The sequence below is a fragment of the Lactuca serriola genome, chromosome 3 (assembly GCF_051521515.1).
Source record: "Lactuca serriola cultivar US96UC23 chromosome 3, Lser_US96UC23_V15, whole genome shotgun sequence".
Lineage (NCBI taxonomy): Eukaryota > Viridiplantae > Streptophyta > Magnoliopsida > Asterales > Asteraceae > Lactuca > Lactuca serriola.
Window position 1 is genome coordinate 76687758 of NC_136410.1, and position 16196 is coordinate 76703953.

Genomic DNA, 16196 nt, shown 5'->3' on the forward strand with positions numbered 1-16196 from the left:
TTGGGTATTTAATTTTTTTCTTTTTATTTGCTTTTTCTTTCTTATATATACATATCTAACTTCATTTTTTTTTTCATAACACAATTTCTTCTCTCTCTCAAAAAACTTTTTAAAAAAAAATCAACACTCTCTCAAAAATGTCATCTTCTGAAGAATTTCAGACTATTTTTGATACCGCTATTGTGTGTGTTCAAATGGCGGAACAAACATACAACATTGTATGTAACAACGCAGCTGCAAGTTCTCAACGGAGAACACAAAGATATATTTGCAAAAATCGTGAAAAAGCCAACCAACGTTTGGTGCAAGACTATTTTGCAGAGAATGCCACTTATCAAGGATATTATTTTCGTAGACGCTTTAGAATGCTCAAAGGTTTATTCGAACGTATAGTTGAAGAAGTAACTTGGGAGTGTATTTTTTTTCCAACAACGCTACGATGCTAGAGGTACACCCGGTTTCACTCCCTTACAAAAATGCACGGCCGCACTTCGTCAGTTAGCATATGGTATTCCGCCTGATGCGTTAGACGAAAGTTTTAGGATGTCTGCTAGGATCACACGAGATAGTCTCCATTTTTTCTGCAAAACTGTGATTCAGTTTTATGGTCCAAAATATTTACGTAAGCCTACACGTAATGACATCCTGCAATTGCAAGCTTATCATGCTAGTGTGCATGGGTTTCCTGGAATGCTAGGAAGCTTAGATTGTCTCTATTGGGCATGGGAAAATTGCCCTACAGCATATCATGGGCAATTTACCCGAGGTGATCATGGTCACCCAACGGTCATACTTAAAGCAGTTACATCACAAGATATGTGGATTTGGCATGCTTTTTTGGTTCTCCTGGTTCGATTAACGACATCAACGTTCTTAATCGTTCACAAATATTTAACAACATATACGATGGATCCGCACCAGATTCTTCTTTTCAAGTGTGTGGAACGCCATATAAGTATGGTTATTATCTCGTCGATGGAATCTATCATGAGTATGCTGTGTTTGTTAAATCGTTTACAGCTCCACATGGTTCTAGACGAAAGAAGTTCAAGAGAGCTCAAGAAAGAGCTAGGAAAGATGTTGAGCGTGCTTTTGGAGCTCTGAAGAAATGGTGGTTCATATTGAAAAAACCAACAGCTTATTTAGGCGAGGAAAAACTTCAAGAAATCATGTATACATGTCTTATATTGCATAACATGATTATTGAAGACGAAGGAAGAGCGATATGTGTGTTTGACGAGGAAGAAACCATACTAGAGACACAGCCAATAAAAATTGGTGGCGAAGAGTATATAAACAAAAGAGTAGATATACGTCTAACATTTCACAATCTTCGCAATGACTTGGTGGAACACATTTACGGGGTTCAAAACATTAACCGTAATTTGGATCCACCAGATGACCCCGAAGACGAGTTCTTGGAGAACGACTTTATGTAGTTTGCTTTAGTTATTTTATTTGTGTTTTTTAAGTTTCTAGGATTATTTAAATGTCATGTGTGGTTTTTGTGTTTTTTTTATTTTATTATTTTTGGTAATGCAACGTAATGTTTTTTTTTTTATTTTCAAGTAATGAAAAATTATGTTTTTTTTATTAAAATAGAAGTTTTATTAAATTAAAATAGTTAAAAAAAAGTTTTATTAAATTAAAATAGTTTAAAAAAAATGTGTGGCACCACTCCCTTGGTGTGGCAAGAAACCACACTTGAATGGTAAAAAATGACATGGCGCTTATGTGGCAGAGAGGGAGTGCGGTTTCGGTGGCACCACACCCTCCACCCTAAGCTACTATATTTCCTGCAAGAGTAGGCGTGTTGTCACAAGCTGTAATATTTTCTTTGTCTCATGTGTTGCATAAATCAATACTATGCTCTCGGCTCTTTCTCAAATTTGACATGCTTGTTTGAAGGCGTTTCATCATAGGACATGGCTAATTTTGGACCAGTGGTTCATTAACATTTCGTTTTGTACCAAAATCACATAAATTTGCCAACCACGGGGACCATTTTTGCAATTTTGTCAAGTTAAAAATATAATGTGTTTGTTTATTAACACGAGATGCTTACAATAAAATGTTAATTGATATATTTAATTTAAAATATATACTATTACTAACTATACCATTGAAGATTTGAAGAGAATTCGACGTTTATAGGATTTCATATATCCTTCCAACCTACCTAGCACATATTTTAATGAAATTGTAGTCGCAACTCAAATACGTTAAGACTAATGTCATTCATCATGTTACAAAAACCAGACCAAATCTGTACATTCATTCCCATATGTATAAAAAAATTTATAGATAATAGAATAGATGTATGTATGTCAAAAAGAAGTAAGAATGGGACCTCATGCATACACCACAATTTTGATCAATTCTTGTAATTCATTTGCATTTTGCTTCCATCACTCACTCAATCAATCAATGAATGAATCAGCTCCAGTTCCTTCTTGGCCTGAAATTGTTGCGCAACAAAATCATTATAATATAATATTTCCTTTCCTCTTCTTCTCTTAAAATGCAAGTATTATCATACAATCTATTTCTTCTTTCATTTTTTTCCCCATAAATAAATATAAAGTTATAAACTACACTACACAATCTTTAAAAGTTGAGGTTTATGAAAATACTTCCGGTTCTTCTGCTGTGACCTCCAAAAGCACGCAAGCGCCCCAAACAAACAGCTGGCAACCGCAATCCCCACAGCGGCCCCCACAGGCACCACAAGCGCATTTGTTGATTGTATCAAATCATCCGAAACTGCCCGGATTTTCATCTGGGCCTGCCCGAATAGACTCTTCTCTTTCTCCATGTAAAGTGACACTAGCATCTGCCCGTAGTACCTGCCCAAGAACTTGTACACCTCTTCCCGATCCCAATCCCCATCCCGATCTCGGGCAGTTGTGTAGCATTCCGGGCAGAGGTGTCTTGAGGGCCAGATTGATTTCGGGAACTTCGGGTCACCCGTGCTGTAAAGTGCTTCCGTTGACTTTAGTCTCTCGTTGACTTCATTGTGTGCTGTCCATAACCACAGGACAAAATCACGTGTGGTGGTGAACGGAGTACTTACCCTGCAACCACATTCATATGAGAGACTAAAAATTAAAATTAAAAGTCAATGTAACAAACTTTGACTTTCTTACCTTGAGCACATATTGTAGAAGTGTTGACTACACTCTTCACAAGCGAAAAACTTATGTATAAAATCGCAAATTGACGTGAATGCCATTTGACTTTCTTCGTTTTCAACTCTCACAGATAATGAATGTAGCAAAACCCATAAACCACAACTGTAATAAAAAAATATATATGTTATATATAGAATTATAAGATTAATATTTAATAATAATATATTATATACCTGAATCCTCTTGTACCATTTTTGCTACCACGACAAAACATCTGTACATATAATACCCAAAATCAAGATTTTCAAAAGTATTAATTTTTTTTAGAAAAATATAAAATTTACCCAATATCCACGTGGGACTTCTTTTCCACATATCTCAAATTTAGTAAGACCACCATGTTGAGTGTTGTTTTTTTCAGATGGTGATAAAATATTTGAAGGGTATAAATCGTCAAAATTCACAAGTATATCAGCACTTCCCCTTCGACACCTACAATATTTAAAATTATAAACTAAGTAAATAGAAGAAGAAAAAAAATGAAACAAAGAAAAATGGGTTTGTTATTTAAAATATGAACCTCCTTGAAGGGTGATGAGCTGTCATTAACTGCATGAATTTTATAAGAGTAGCTCGAGTTTCTTGTTTAATCATCTTGTTTTCAAGAATAATGTCAAAAGCAAGGGAAGTAGCCTCTTCAACATCATAAACAGCACGTGCAATCTATAAAAAATAAGTAATTCTAAGCTTTAATATTACAAATAAAATAAAAAATAAAAATCTTACTTTTGTAGAAAAATGAAGAATTGATTCAAACCTGTCCAGGGTCTGAGAAGTTTGATTGAAGAAGCTCATCATTTTCATACTTTTCATCTTCCAATTTATATGAACTATGTAAAAAAGTAAAACATATAGTTAAAATTAAAAACTCATTAACATTGTAAACACAAAAAAACAATATAGATACTTAACGATTATATATTATATACCTTCCTAATTGTGTATTAATCCATTTGAGTAAACGATCAGAAGTTCTTCCATCTTCAATAGAAACAATTTTACTTTTTTCATCTTTCCCATTCCAGCTACCACCCACAAATTTAGAAGGTGGGCCCCAGAATAGTGTAGGGTAGTGACTAATAGAGAATTTATCGCATAGATTAGTGTTTATCTGTGCTGCCAAACATGGGTAAAAAAGGAATTTGTTGCTAAACCATATAACAATTAAGTGACTTAATGAAAATATTAAGAATGAAGAAGTGTAACCTTACCTTATTGGCACAATCTACTCGTGTCATTAATATAATCCCTGGATGAACAGCATTGGCTCCATTGAAAAGCCTAGCAACCTTTTCATATTGAGGCTGTGAAATTAAAGATAAAAGATTAAGCAATGCATCAGAAATATTAACATTGTGAAGAAACATATAGGTACCTTATAATTTCTGCAAGCTGGACACCTGCAAAGAGTAATAACAGAACCAAATTAGGGCTATAAATGGAAAGACTCCAGGGGAAAATTGTTCTCATGAAAGGTACAAATTCAAGAAATTTCTAGGTGTAAATAGACCAACTGTACTATAGGTATGGAAGAGAAGAAGTGAATGAGAATCCTTTTGTAACTAAAAAAATAGAATCTTTATAGCCATGAAACTTTAGATATTTCCTTTTAAGGTTCAGACATCCTACAATTTTCTGCAATGGTATGACTGTTCATCTCTGTTCTTGATTTCTTTTCCTGCGGCAACATCCGAGTAGGATCTGATTGCTCCATCCTTTCCAAATCGAGGTAATTTGTGGATTTTAGGTAAAAACGCTCTACTTTACTCCAGATTGATATGAATTCCAGATTGTGTTTAGAGAAAAATCACTGGATGAAACAATTGTCCCATAAATTTGTAACGGTATCCATTTGGAATAACAGAGGTTCTGATGTATGTTTCCAAATATGGAAATTGCGAAAAGAAGAAACAGAGTAGAGCATAACTTAACGTAAAGGAAATGAAAAAACTGACAGCAGAAAATTCCTCAATAAAGTAAGATCTAACTTAATAAACCCTAGAAATAAAGAAAAGGGGTGTCATAGACCAACCAGTGAGCGAAGAACTCCACAATGGCAAAAGTAGCGGGTGTATCCTTGAGAACTGCATCGAAGTTGGTGGCGTTCAAATCAAGAGCGAAATCAGGTTGATCTCCACCGCTGTTGACGGCACGTAGGAGCAATCGAGATCCCGCCGCATGATTGATTATCGAAGCCGATGAGAACAAGGATAATGATAAGAAGCTCCAGAGAAGCAGGGGCGTCGTCAAAAGCCTAAACCCCGAAGACATGGATATAGAGAAAGAGAGAGGGGAGGTTCTGAGAGATCGGAGTGCTGTTCGGAAAATTTGGTTGACCGGCGGAGAAAGGTGCGTACGGCGCTACTTCCGATTGAAAACGGGAAGTCTGTCCAAGACTCCAAAGTAACCGGTGTTTTGAAGAGATAAATTGTGCAAAATACATTACCATTAAAACACTTTAACCTTTTTATGATTAAACGTTATTGTATTAAAAAAAAATGCAATTTGATTCTATTTATGAGAAAGTCGTTTCTTTATTTATTTTTATTTTTTTATATTTTTGAGCTAAATTTGTTGAAAATCTTTAATGAATTTTAATTTTTAACTTTATTTAATAAAAATCTATCATTATAACCATTTTTTATTTACCAACTAATCTTAAAATATGTTTTTAGTTAACTAATTTGTTAATTTTTTTAAACACTTATCATATTTTCAATAAAAGCTATTACTTGGCAATAATCTTTAATAAAATAAATATATTATAGTACAAAGAAATTTGTAGTCATGCTTTGAGAATTGGACCGACCGGCTGGTTCAATCGGGAATTAGCCATAGATCCATTTTTTAGAAAAAAAAAATTGTTAATTATGTGAACCGGTCAAAACCGGTTGGTCGAATCGGAATTTTAAAACAAAATTATTCCTTTTTATTTTTTGTATTTTTATTTTATTAAAATTAATAATAATGTAACAATGACATCATCCGGTTTTTATGACGAGTCTAACCAATTAAACTATCGAATCGATAAGACGGCTGATTCGGTTTCCGGTTCAGTTTTCAAAACATTGGTCTAGAGTAATTTAGTAAACTCTCTCTTGTTACTTATAGATTATATTTTAACGATGCATACACGTTCTTAGAATTTAATTTGGATTATTTTAGCATGTGTGATGTATCTTTTTTTGTACCATTCAATCTGAGTCTTATTTTGGTCTTATGTTTCCACAAAAGAAAAAACAACACCAAGATTTCTAAGAAGTTTTGAAGACCTAATAATCTTATTTCTAGGTTTCCATCTATAGAAAATGTACATTATATTCTAAAAGCTTGTATAAAATATCTAATATTTTATGGTTTTTTTTTTATGTTCAAACCTTTTTTATTATAGAAAAATCCTAACAAATTTTTTATTTGACTCTTTTAACAGGTTTAATGATAATCTTTCAATTTACACCGTTTTTTCGTTTTGGATCACCTTGATTTTCTTATTGTGGCTGGTATGTTGTTCTTTATTGTTTTCAACATTAGAATTTAATTAATTTTTTAAACAAAAAGAAATATTATTGTAGTCGATTCTTGTTGAAAAAATACATAGTAAAATCTATTTAAAGAATACACATTGATAATAGCAGTTAAAAACCAATCGTCTAGGTTGACCTAAAATCTCATATTGTTTTTAGCATCAAATAGAAAATATTTTTCAAACTCCTATCTAATTTTAGATTTCATGTTTTTCCTATTAAAAACTTTTTCAATCTCAATAGTAATTTGATTCCTTTTTGACCCATTTTTCCCCGTATATAACATAGTCAACAAATTCCTTCAATATTCATTATTATTCAATTTCAAATTAGCTAAAACTGAAACCTTTATAGTTAGCATAAGCAAAACCTTTGGTCTCCAGAATATTTCGTTTGCTAGCCGAAGGGTATGCATCTCCTAATTTGAAATTTGATAATAATAAAATGTTTAAATAATGAGTTGAGTTAAATGAGATTCCGATATTGATTAAAGTTTGAAAGTTGTTTTTTGTTTGATTTTGAAAAGAGTTTAAGATGTCAAGCAGCATAAATCGTTGTTTTAATTTCCATATGATACTACTTGTAAGCATCAATTAAATCACTATTATTAAATAAATGAATTTAAATAGCGACCATCAACCATCAATTGTTATTAGTTTCATTTCATATAATTCAATTGAGTTGGTCTATTTTCGTTTTCATGGTGTACGTTTATTCTCCCTAACTTAGAGTAATAAACAATGCCCATATTATGACTTTCGAAACAACTAAGATAACGACTTGAGATTGTTAATAGCGTACAATAAATACTCATGATTTATAGCATAACCAATATAAAATAAAATTTCACAAGATATAAGGACTATTTGTATTTAGTTATTTCGATTAAGATCCTATATAGATGATGAGACTGATTTAACCATAAAAGTATAAACATGTGTTTTATAATTTTTATTTAACATGTAATTGAAAAGTATAAAATTTATTTCATTATACCATTACTTTAAATTAAAATAGCAATACTTAAAACATTAATTTTGAAATATTCTTTTGCCAAGAATAATCATATACAAATATAAACCGCTATTTCCCCCACCCTAACGACTACAAACCTAACACCTACCCCATAGACGAAACAACTACCAAAAAATGTACGAGTTTTACACTACTAAAATACCAAAGTATGATTTTTGTAACTTGTTTCATCTACTTTTAGATCATAAATCAGAAACTTGTTTCGTATAGTTTTACTTAAACCATAATGATAGTGACAATTAAAACAAAAGAAAAAAAAATGTTTACCACATGTGAATAAAGTGTAGCATTTTCCTAATGATTGTTATTCCATTTCCATGATTCGACATATACTTTTATGCAACTTCTTTAGTAGTACATATTATTTTATTTTATTTTTAAGTATTATCTTTTAATTTATCAATTTAATTCCATTTTGTCAACCTCTAAATGATTCAGAAGAGGCCAGTGAATATGTCTCTAGATAAAAAAACAAATTGTTTGGTCAAGTCTCTGAATAATTGTGTTAGAATTAGAATCAATAAAAATGACAATTTTACCCTTTAATTTATAATTGCACAACAGCAAATTTACATCTTTACCAAATTACCAACATCACTTAATGGAAAAAAAGAAAGGGGGGTGGGGGGGGGGGCATTTTGCTTCATTTGCTTTGTAAGTGGAAAATTTTAAAAATACGATAACAAGATACATAAATTGTACATGATACAGATTATAACGCAAGGCTACTTCATTTTCCAATAATCCCCTTAGAATACACATTTAAGACACTAAACATTGAACACGTGTCAACACATCAACATTTGGTCCTGATTGCTCAAACCTCATGCCAACACAGATCAATGAACACGTGTGACAGGTGGCTGTTGCTGAGGTGGCGTTAGACTACCTTCTCCCTCATCATCATCAGAAGAAAGAGACGACATTGATGCACTTAAAGCCTAAAAAAATCAACGCCAAAACAAAGTAAATGGTTGACTGGTGTCAACATGACAAAAAAAAAAATTAAAGCTTTTTGTCAACACAAAAGACATAAATGCCCTTGTAGCAACACCAATTGGAAAAACAAGAGAATGTAAAATACTCACCAATCTTCGTCGCCAATGTATCAAAGCCACCATCGCTCTCATCATGATATATATTGGTACAACAATCGCTGAAGTTCTTAAGAACCATAACTAAAAAATAAAAAAAATAAAAAGGTTGATTATCAAACTAGAAAATAAAAGAAAGAAAAATAAATAAAATCTTTATCTTACCACAAACATAGGAAACGAGTAATTCCATGTTCCATTTACAATTGCAGGAAGTGAGTGACGCAAGAAGAGAAGAACCACAAACTACAAACAAAACATAAGAAAAAAATAAATTAATTGGAGTGGTGGGTGGGTGGGTGGGGTGGGGTGGGGTGGGGTGGGGGTAGATTGCATACAATGGCGGCAACTGAGCGGAAGCATGTGAAGCTTCTAGAAGTGGGGTCCACGTATTCATCATAATCTTGATCGAGGAAATTACGATCGGGTGAAACAACTGTAATTAATCGAGGATTATTGTTTATATCCCTTCTAGCTACATGCCAATGTCCCCTGAAAACCTCACAAATGAAAGAATTTAGCAATCAAATAAAAAAGGTTTGACTTTTGAGGTCAAATGAACCCATTCTTAACTTCAAATTGTCAAGACTCTTGAAATATATATTTGACCTCAAAAGTCAAAAGTCAAACTATTCCACTTTTTTTTTCATATAGTAACGGAATGTGAATATGTACCTCAAGTTCAATGGAATTCCCCCTAACCGAAAAACACGTGATGGTGCTGTGTAACCCGGTTTGAATTGCTGCAATTAAATTATAAAACTATTTCAGAACCTTATATGAATAAATAAATATAAGATTTTGAGAACAATAAATGATATTTCCAAAAAAAAAGAGAGATTAAGAAATAATAATGATAATGATAAGACACCTGGTGACAAATCTCACACATGGTGTCACCCTTCTCATTACACCATCTTTGAACACATCTGCGATGAGCATACTACAAAAAGTAAAAACGAGCCACTTTGTGAAACTTGCATTTTTATTTTATAAGAAAAAGTAGACAAATAGAAAGGTAAAAAAAAAAAAAAAACAACCTTTAAGCTGCCACAACAAGAGCATGGGGTCTCCATATTTGAATCGAAATCCTCATCTTGACATATTCTGCATTCAACCAATTTCTTTGGAGTGAAATCAACATGAGAAGAAGAAGAAGAACAATCGATAACTGTGTCATCTTTTCCCAAATTCTTTGAAGGGTTTCTACTTTCGATTGCAGCTTCTAATGTTGATTCTGTGAGCAATCGATCAACCAAAAAGACGAAATGATCCCCCATCACAACACCACTTGGATTGGAATATATTTTATTATCCTGAATATAGAAACCCCTCGACATTAATAATTTAATTATGCATCAAAATATATTCTAAAGAAGATATAAAAACGGGCGCTCAGATGAATAAAAGCATCAAAATAATCCGATAGAGATTTACTTTGTAACCATTATATTTGCCAGTTTATATTAGAACAATCATAATATTTAGAGAAAACCGCAGAAAAATACTTCCTTGCAAAATAAAATGAATTCCAATCGAAATAAAGTTGTGTAAAAAGATTCAAATAGCAAAACCCAATTCAAGAAAAGCAAAAATTAGTGGAAAAAGGAGCCCATACCTTCCAGAAAGATGAACTTTCGATCAAAACAAAGCTAAGGCCATATATAAAGCTTCAATTTTTTTTATATAAAAAATAACAGTTTCATAAGAGCTGGAAAAGGAGTCAAGATGAAGAACAAGCTAAAGTCGATAAAAAAAAAAAACAATTTCAAAAAAGGAGAAGCATTAAGGCGGAAAAGGAACCCTTATGAAATCAAAAAGGTGAAATTTCGATCAAAACAAACATGATGTCGTTTATAAAGATTCAAAACCCTAATTTGACAAAAGCGAAAAAGTAAGGGCAAAAGGATGAATACCTCCAGATGGGTAAAAAGCGAGTTATCTTTCTTGGAAGGAATAACACCTAAAGGCATGGAAATACAGATTATAAACGAGAATCTTAGATATATAGTAATGGAAGAAAGGTGAAAGAAAGAGGAAAGATGAAACTTACAAGATGGGGATCGGATGAGTTGAAAGCCAAGAAAGTTATGAATATTTGAGGCTCTTATGAGGGTTTTGCTTTCAGCTTTGGAAATCCCTCTTGTAAGGAGCACTCAATTTGCATAGTGGAATCCATTCATTCATGTACACTATAATAAATTTCTTTCTTGTTCCTCTGTAAACTTGTACATGGTTTCTCTTCTCTCTATACACACACAGAAAGTGTAACTGTGTGAGAAGACAAGATTGATTTTTTTATGTTCAAGAAAATTATTGGACATTGTTGGCTTAAACTTTAAAGATATGACATATGTTGGTTTGTAATTTAATAAGCATATTTAATTAATAATTGGATTTTTAGAGCCATATTAAATGACAGAATTCAACTTATGATGTCAATTTCAACATCTTCAGCATTGTTTAGTTTTGACTTGTAATTTATATGCATTATTGAATATTAAAAATCAAATAACGTCCAAACTCCAAACAAATATTGTATGAGTTAATCAAGTATAACTTGTCAGAATATCCCAATATCGTATATATGATTAGTAAATCTTACTCAACTGGATCTCATGACAGAAGGCTAGAATTGTATAAAATCGTGGTGTGGCTTTTACACCCCGTTTCGAAGTTCAACTTAACAAAATAAAAGAAAGGAAATTGGGGGAAATGAGATAAGAAAATTAAAAAAAAAAAAAAAAAATTGATGTTCCTGAGTTTATTAAAGGAAGGAAGTTGAGGGAAATAGAATGATCACTTTCCTTCCTAACTTTCCTTCCGATTTGGGAGGATTTGGAAAGAAATAATAAAATGATTCATTTTCCTTCCACTTCACTCCAACTCGGAAACACAAAAGAAAATTTTGTTTTCCTTTCTTTTCTTCTTTTCTCTCATGATTTTCTTTTCTTTTCTCTTCTTTTCTTTTGTTAAACTCGGAAACGAGGCGTTAGTTAAAATCGTATAAAAAATAACATATGTTGGATTATTGGTTTTTAGTTTGATAAAATTGTCCGTTTGATTTTTTTTGTTCGGTGGGATTTGCAATTTTATGTGCAATTTTATTTTTATGTGGTTTGGTTTGGTTTATAATACAATGTAGTTTTTATATTTAAACAGTTTTAAGAACCGCAAAACCGATCAACTATAGCTATATTCTTTTAAACTTTACATTACACTAGGGATGAGATTTAGAACCGAAAAAACGGATCAGAACCGGAATATATAGAACCGGTTCCGGTTCCAGGTTTAAAAATTGGTTTTATCCGGGTTTCGGGTAATCCGGGTTTGGGTCCATCGGGTCCGGGTAAACCGAGTCTAAAAACAGGAACCGGTGTTAGGAACCGGAACCACTTTTAGGGCCTGAACCGGTTTTTGTGAAACGTTTAAAAGATGCATATCTCATTCGTTTCAACTCCGATTGACTTGAGTTTTTTTTCCAACGTGTAGTTTAGAGTTTTTACATGATTTTAGACTATAAATTTGTTATTTTTAGTTTATATTCATTGACTTATAGTTCCCCAAAGTTGAGATATCAAAGCTGAAAGTTTTTAGTTTTTCAGTTTTTTTATATTCTGTGAAAGTTTTAAAACATGTATATCTAATTAGTTTGAAGTCGGATTGACATGTGATTTTTTCGAACTTGTAATTTAGAGTTTGTACATGAGTTTAGACTATAATTTTGTCATTTTTGGTTTAATATTCAATGATTTACAGTCCCCCGAAGTCGGCATATCAAAACTGAAAATTTTCAACTTTTCAGCTATTTGTTTTTGTACTTTGTATTCTGTGAAAATGTTAACACATGTATATCGCATTTGTTCGGATTGACATGCGGTTTTTTCCAGAATGTATTTTAGAGTTTGTACATGATTTTAGACTATAATTTTGTCAATTTTGGTTTCATATTCAATGAGTTACAGTCCACCAAAACATTTCAATTTTTCCGGGTTTTCCGGTTCTAAGCCCACTTTATCCGGTTCCAACCTACCCACTTTGATGTTTACGGGTTTTCCAGTTCTAGACCGACATTACCCGGTACCGTACCCGAAACCAAACCGGAACTGGTTCCTATATACCGGTCCGGTTTTTGTTCTTAAAATCTCGTTAACCATTTCCGGGTCCGGGTCCATCCGGACCAGGTATGGACCCACTTTCATCCCTACATTACACGAGTGCAAATGTAAGTTCTATCCATGTCACAATTTTGGGAAAATACCGGGAATAGTCAAAAAATGGGGGGTATTTTCAAAATTTAGACATGAAAAATGAACATTTCCGGGTATAGACATGCATTCCACGGAGCTCCGCGGAATCCACTATAGCTCCGCGGAATGGCAAAACCGTAAATAAATTAGTGTATTAAAAAAAACTCGAGATCCATTCCGCAGAGCTCCGCGGAGGTAACTTCGAGGAATGGATCTTCAGTTTTTTTTTTATTATTCAAATCGATTTTTCAGGGTTTATATTCATTTCCCCAACTAATTATTTTCAAGAAAAGATTATGATAGTATGAATTTTTCTTGACAATGTTTGGAATGAATGTGAGATGGAAAAAAATTGATATTTTAATTAGAGATCATTACATAAAAAGAATCATTGGATGAGTTTTTTTTTTCCTGAAGATCCATTCCTCAGAGCTACCTTCGCGGAATCCACTGTAGCTCCGCGGAAGGGATCTTGAGTTTTTTTTTAATTTCCTCATTTATTTACGATTTTGTCATTCCACGGAGCTACAATGGATTCCGCGGAGCTACCTCCGCGGAATCCATGCCTACACCCGGAAATTCAGTTTTTTGTGTCTATATTTTGGAATTCAACCCCAAATAATATCTATACCCAGTATTTTCCCCACAATTTTACCCTTTCGAATACTTTTTACTTATAAGGTTATGGAGCACAATCTATTTAACAAAAACAAAGGTTTTTTAAAATTAATGGGGAACCTTTAATGGTAAATTTCATGGAATTCCATGGCATGTTTCAAGCAAGTTCACCAAATGATAAGATATTTAATCATTGAGTAAAAATCATAAACCAAAATTTTCAGTGTCGGTCACCGAAAATCTACGGTGCCAAGACAAAAAATGTTCGGTGGTCCATGAAAAAATATCTGATGGTCCGATTTTTTTTTCGATTATAGTATTAAACTTCTATATTATTGTTGATTATAACATTTTACTTTCATTTTAATGATAACTTTAGCATTATATGGTTGTTATTTGTTAACTTTAATGGCCAAACTCTTGAGAGTAGTATGAATTAAATTGTGAAATACAATTTATGTTCCAAGCACTATGTGAGATTGATGGTCCCTTATATAAATGAAGGTGGATGTAAAGTAGTTATGCCATGAGAAACCAAAGTTAGTTTTGTTTTGTTGTGAGAAGATGAGATTCTGAAAATGGAAAGAGGCACCGAGTTGTAAGATCCTTAAAATGTCGCCACACTAAATGTGTACAAATGTATGTGATTCAATAAGAAAGTCTATTTTTTAAGAATCTCAATGAGAGTATGCTTGTATGTGTTTTACCTTGAGCATAAAAAGGTTATAGTTGACATTAAGATAGTGTATTTAGTTTAGTATAAAAAATTTAGTAAAACATATCATCTCAACATCTCACGTCAATCCATCATAATGTCTATATTGAGGTTAATGGCGGAACACTAGCAATATTTTGGATGTATCAGAGTTTAGGTTTAATCTGAACCATGAACCTTCTGTGTGGAATTTCACTCATCAACCACTAGACTCTATCAGGATGACAGTTTCGTATGTATGTTTAGTACCCTAAAATGATTAAGAACTTAGAAACATGTTTATGGGACGTGAAATCAAATGTCTAGGATTTTGTTCTCGTCTTGGATCGCTTTAACACGGTCAACCAAGGTTGTCATTAGCGTTTTCTTAGGTTATTTAAACTATCATCTAGCTTTATTTTGGATCTTTAATACTAGATGTATGCTTATGTATTTAGTTTCAGTTTCTTTCGATAGGCTGCCTAGTTTTTGTTTTTTATTTTTGAAGTAATGTTAATCATTGTTCACTTTTGTTGTTTTAAAATTGATCTGCGTTCTTTGAAAATTGGTTTAAAGTTGGTAGACACAGTTTCATTTTGAATGCGTCAAACGTAATAGTTTTTGCCTTCCTAGTTGTAATTACAATGAATCAATTGGATCCAAGTCAATTCAAGTTGATTTCATTAATAAACAGACTTTAATTCTTATGGTTAAAAATCTTAATATTATACTTACATAAGAATTGGTCAATGACTTGTAGAACAACATAAAAGTCTTTAAAATATTTGAGAGTAGAAGATTTCAATTGCTCTAAGTGTCGTTTCTTTAGTACGAAAAAAAATATCCAGTCATTTTAACATATTTTAACATTAATTATTTTTTATTTTTTTTGACAGATAATTTTAATATTTAAACAGAATTATATTTACAATAATTAAAACATTCACCCTGAACGAAATATAAACATCTGTCATCTACAACAACTAGGCTCCTCCGTAATTGTGTCGAGTGACGGTTTTCTTGACCTACAAAATGCCAGCCTATAACTAAACTCTGGCACCTCCGCCACCACACTCCGGTGCTCCGTCTCCACCATGTTCACATCACCATTTTTCTCCAACTCCGGCAATATCCTCCCCGAAATCCGCTTAGCGGCACTGTTAGCTGCCATCCAGAAAACCGCCATATCCGCAGGTGTAACCATCGAATTCAACCTCCTCATCGGAAACATGATGTAAATGTTATTAGACTCCAATTCTTCATCCGCTGAAAGAGGTGAAAATCTTTTTTTGATGTTTAACAACTGGGAGTTGACGAGGAAGAAGTTGGGACACTCGAGCATGATCTCTGCCGCCTCGACGGACTCCTGAAACTGTCGGATTTTACCGGCTGGAAATATAACTCTGGCTGCTTTGTTGCTCTTGATTCTAGGGGAGATCATGACATTGCATGCTGAAGCGTAATTTCCCATTTTTGGAAGAAATTCTCGAGTTCTGAAATCTGAAAGAGAAAATTAGGGAAGATATAAAGGATTTGAAATGCGTGTGAAAATATGTGTTGTGGATTTGTGGGTGTTGAGAAAAGGGGAAGAATGCGAGTAAGAGGAATTGTCACGCAGATAATTACGGCCGACTTAATTTAATAGTAAAAGATGTAACAGAAGAGGAAATACTTTGATAGAATGATTTTGTTTAATAATATTAAAATTTTAAAACAAAACTATGTTTCTAAACTAAAATTAGATTTATTAATTATATATACATACTAATTCTAAAGTGTCATTTGAACAG

General features: G+C 32.7%; 3 protein-coding genes across 5 annotated transcripts; all 3 read right to left on the reverse strand.

The window, feature by feature from the left end:
- Window positions 1-2218: 2218 nt before the first annotated feature.
- LOC145092680 (sulfhydryl oxidase 2-like) lies at window positions 2219-5624 on the reverse strand. Of its 2 annotated transcripts, XM_079030647.1 has the most exons (11): window positions 5224-5624; window positions 4567-4591; window positions 4403-4495; window positions 4121-4302; window positions 3949-4021; window positions 3712-3854; window positions 3476-3623; window positions 3365-3405; window positions 3147-3293; window positions 2634-3074; window positions 2219-2458 (listed from the first exon to the last, which is right to left on the reverse strand). In XM_079030647.1, the coding sequence occupies exons 1-11, from the start codon at window positions 5460-5462 to the stop codon at window positions 2437-2439; spliced, it is 1554 nt and encodes a 517-aa protein (XP_078886773.1). In that variant the 5' UTR covers window positions 5463-5624; the 3' UTR covers window positions 2219-2436. The 2 variants fall into 2 exon arrangements, with proteins under 2 accessions (XP_078886773.1, XP_078886771.1); XM_079030645.1 differs by lacking the exon at window positions 2219-2458 and having other exon boundaries at window positions 2484-3074.
- Window positions 5625-8396: 2772 nt separating this feature from the next.
- LOC145092681 (uncharacterized) lies at window positions 8397-11157 on the reverse strand. 2 transcript variants are annotated; one of them, XM_079030648.1, is made up of 9 exons: window positions 10898-11155; window positions 10761-10807; window positions 9885-10160; window positions 9716-9787; window positions 9520-9587; window positions 9183-9336; window positions 9010-9090; window positions 8839-8928; window positions 8397-8691 (listed from the first exon to the last, which is right to left on the reverse strand). In XM_079030648.1, exons 3-9 carry the CDS (start codon window positions 10122-10124, stop codon window positions 8590-8592), a joined length of 807 nt encoding a protein of 268 aa, XP_078886774.1. In that variant the 5' UTR covers window positions 10125-10160; window positions 10761-10807; window positions 10898-11155; the 3' UTR covers window positions 8397-8589. The 2 variants fall into 2 exon arrangements, with proteins under 2 accessions (XP_078886774.1, XP_078886775.1); XM_079030649.1 differs by lacking the exon at window positions 9716-9787 and having other exon boundaries at window positions 10898-11157.
- Window positions 11158-15376: 4219 nt separating this feature from the next.
- Window positions 15377-15877, reverse strand: LOC145095410 (uncharacterized). The gene has a single exon (XM_079033300.1). It carries the CDS (start codon window positions 15875-15877, stop codon window positions 15377-15379), a length of 501 nt encoding a protein of 166 aa, XP_078889426.1.
- Between the last annotated feature and the right edge of the window lie 319 nt (window positions 15878-16196).

Bases quoted from the DNA above. Each gene is read 5' to 3' on its own strand.
- LOC145092680 (XM_079030645.1), bottom strand. From the start codon at position 5,462: ATGTCTTCGGGGTTTAGGCTTTTGACGACGCCCCTGCTTCTCTGGAGC. The intron at 4,592-5,223 runs GTTGGTCTATGA...TACTCTTTGCAG, and splicing joins GTGGAGTTCTTCGCTCACTG to GTGTCCAGCTTGCAGAAATT. The intron at 3,855-3,948 runs GTTTGAATCAAT...TATTTTTTATAG, and splicing joins ACTTCTCAGACCCTGGACAG to ATTGCACGTGCTGTTTATGA.
- LOC145092681 (XM_079030648.1), bottom strand. From the start codon at position 10,124: ATGGGGGATCATTTCGTCTTTTTGGTTGATCGATTGCTCACAGAATCA. The intron at 9,788-9,884 runs GTTGTTTTTTTT...TACTTTTTGTAG, and splicing joins CTTGTTGTGGCAGCTTAAAG to TATGCTCATCGCAGATGTGT. The intron at 9,337-9,519 runs GTACATATTCAC...TGAGGTTTTCAG, and splicing joins GGAATTCCATTGAACTTGAG to GGGACATTGGCATGTAGCTA.
- LOC145095410 (XM_079033300.1), bottom strand. From the start codon at position 15,877: ATGGGAAATTACGCTTCAGCATGCAATGTCATGATCTCCCCTAGAATC.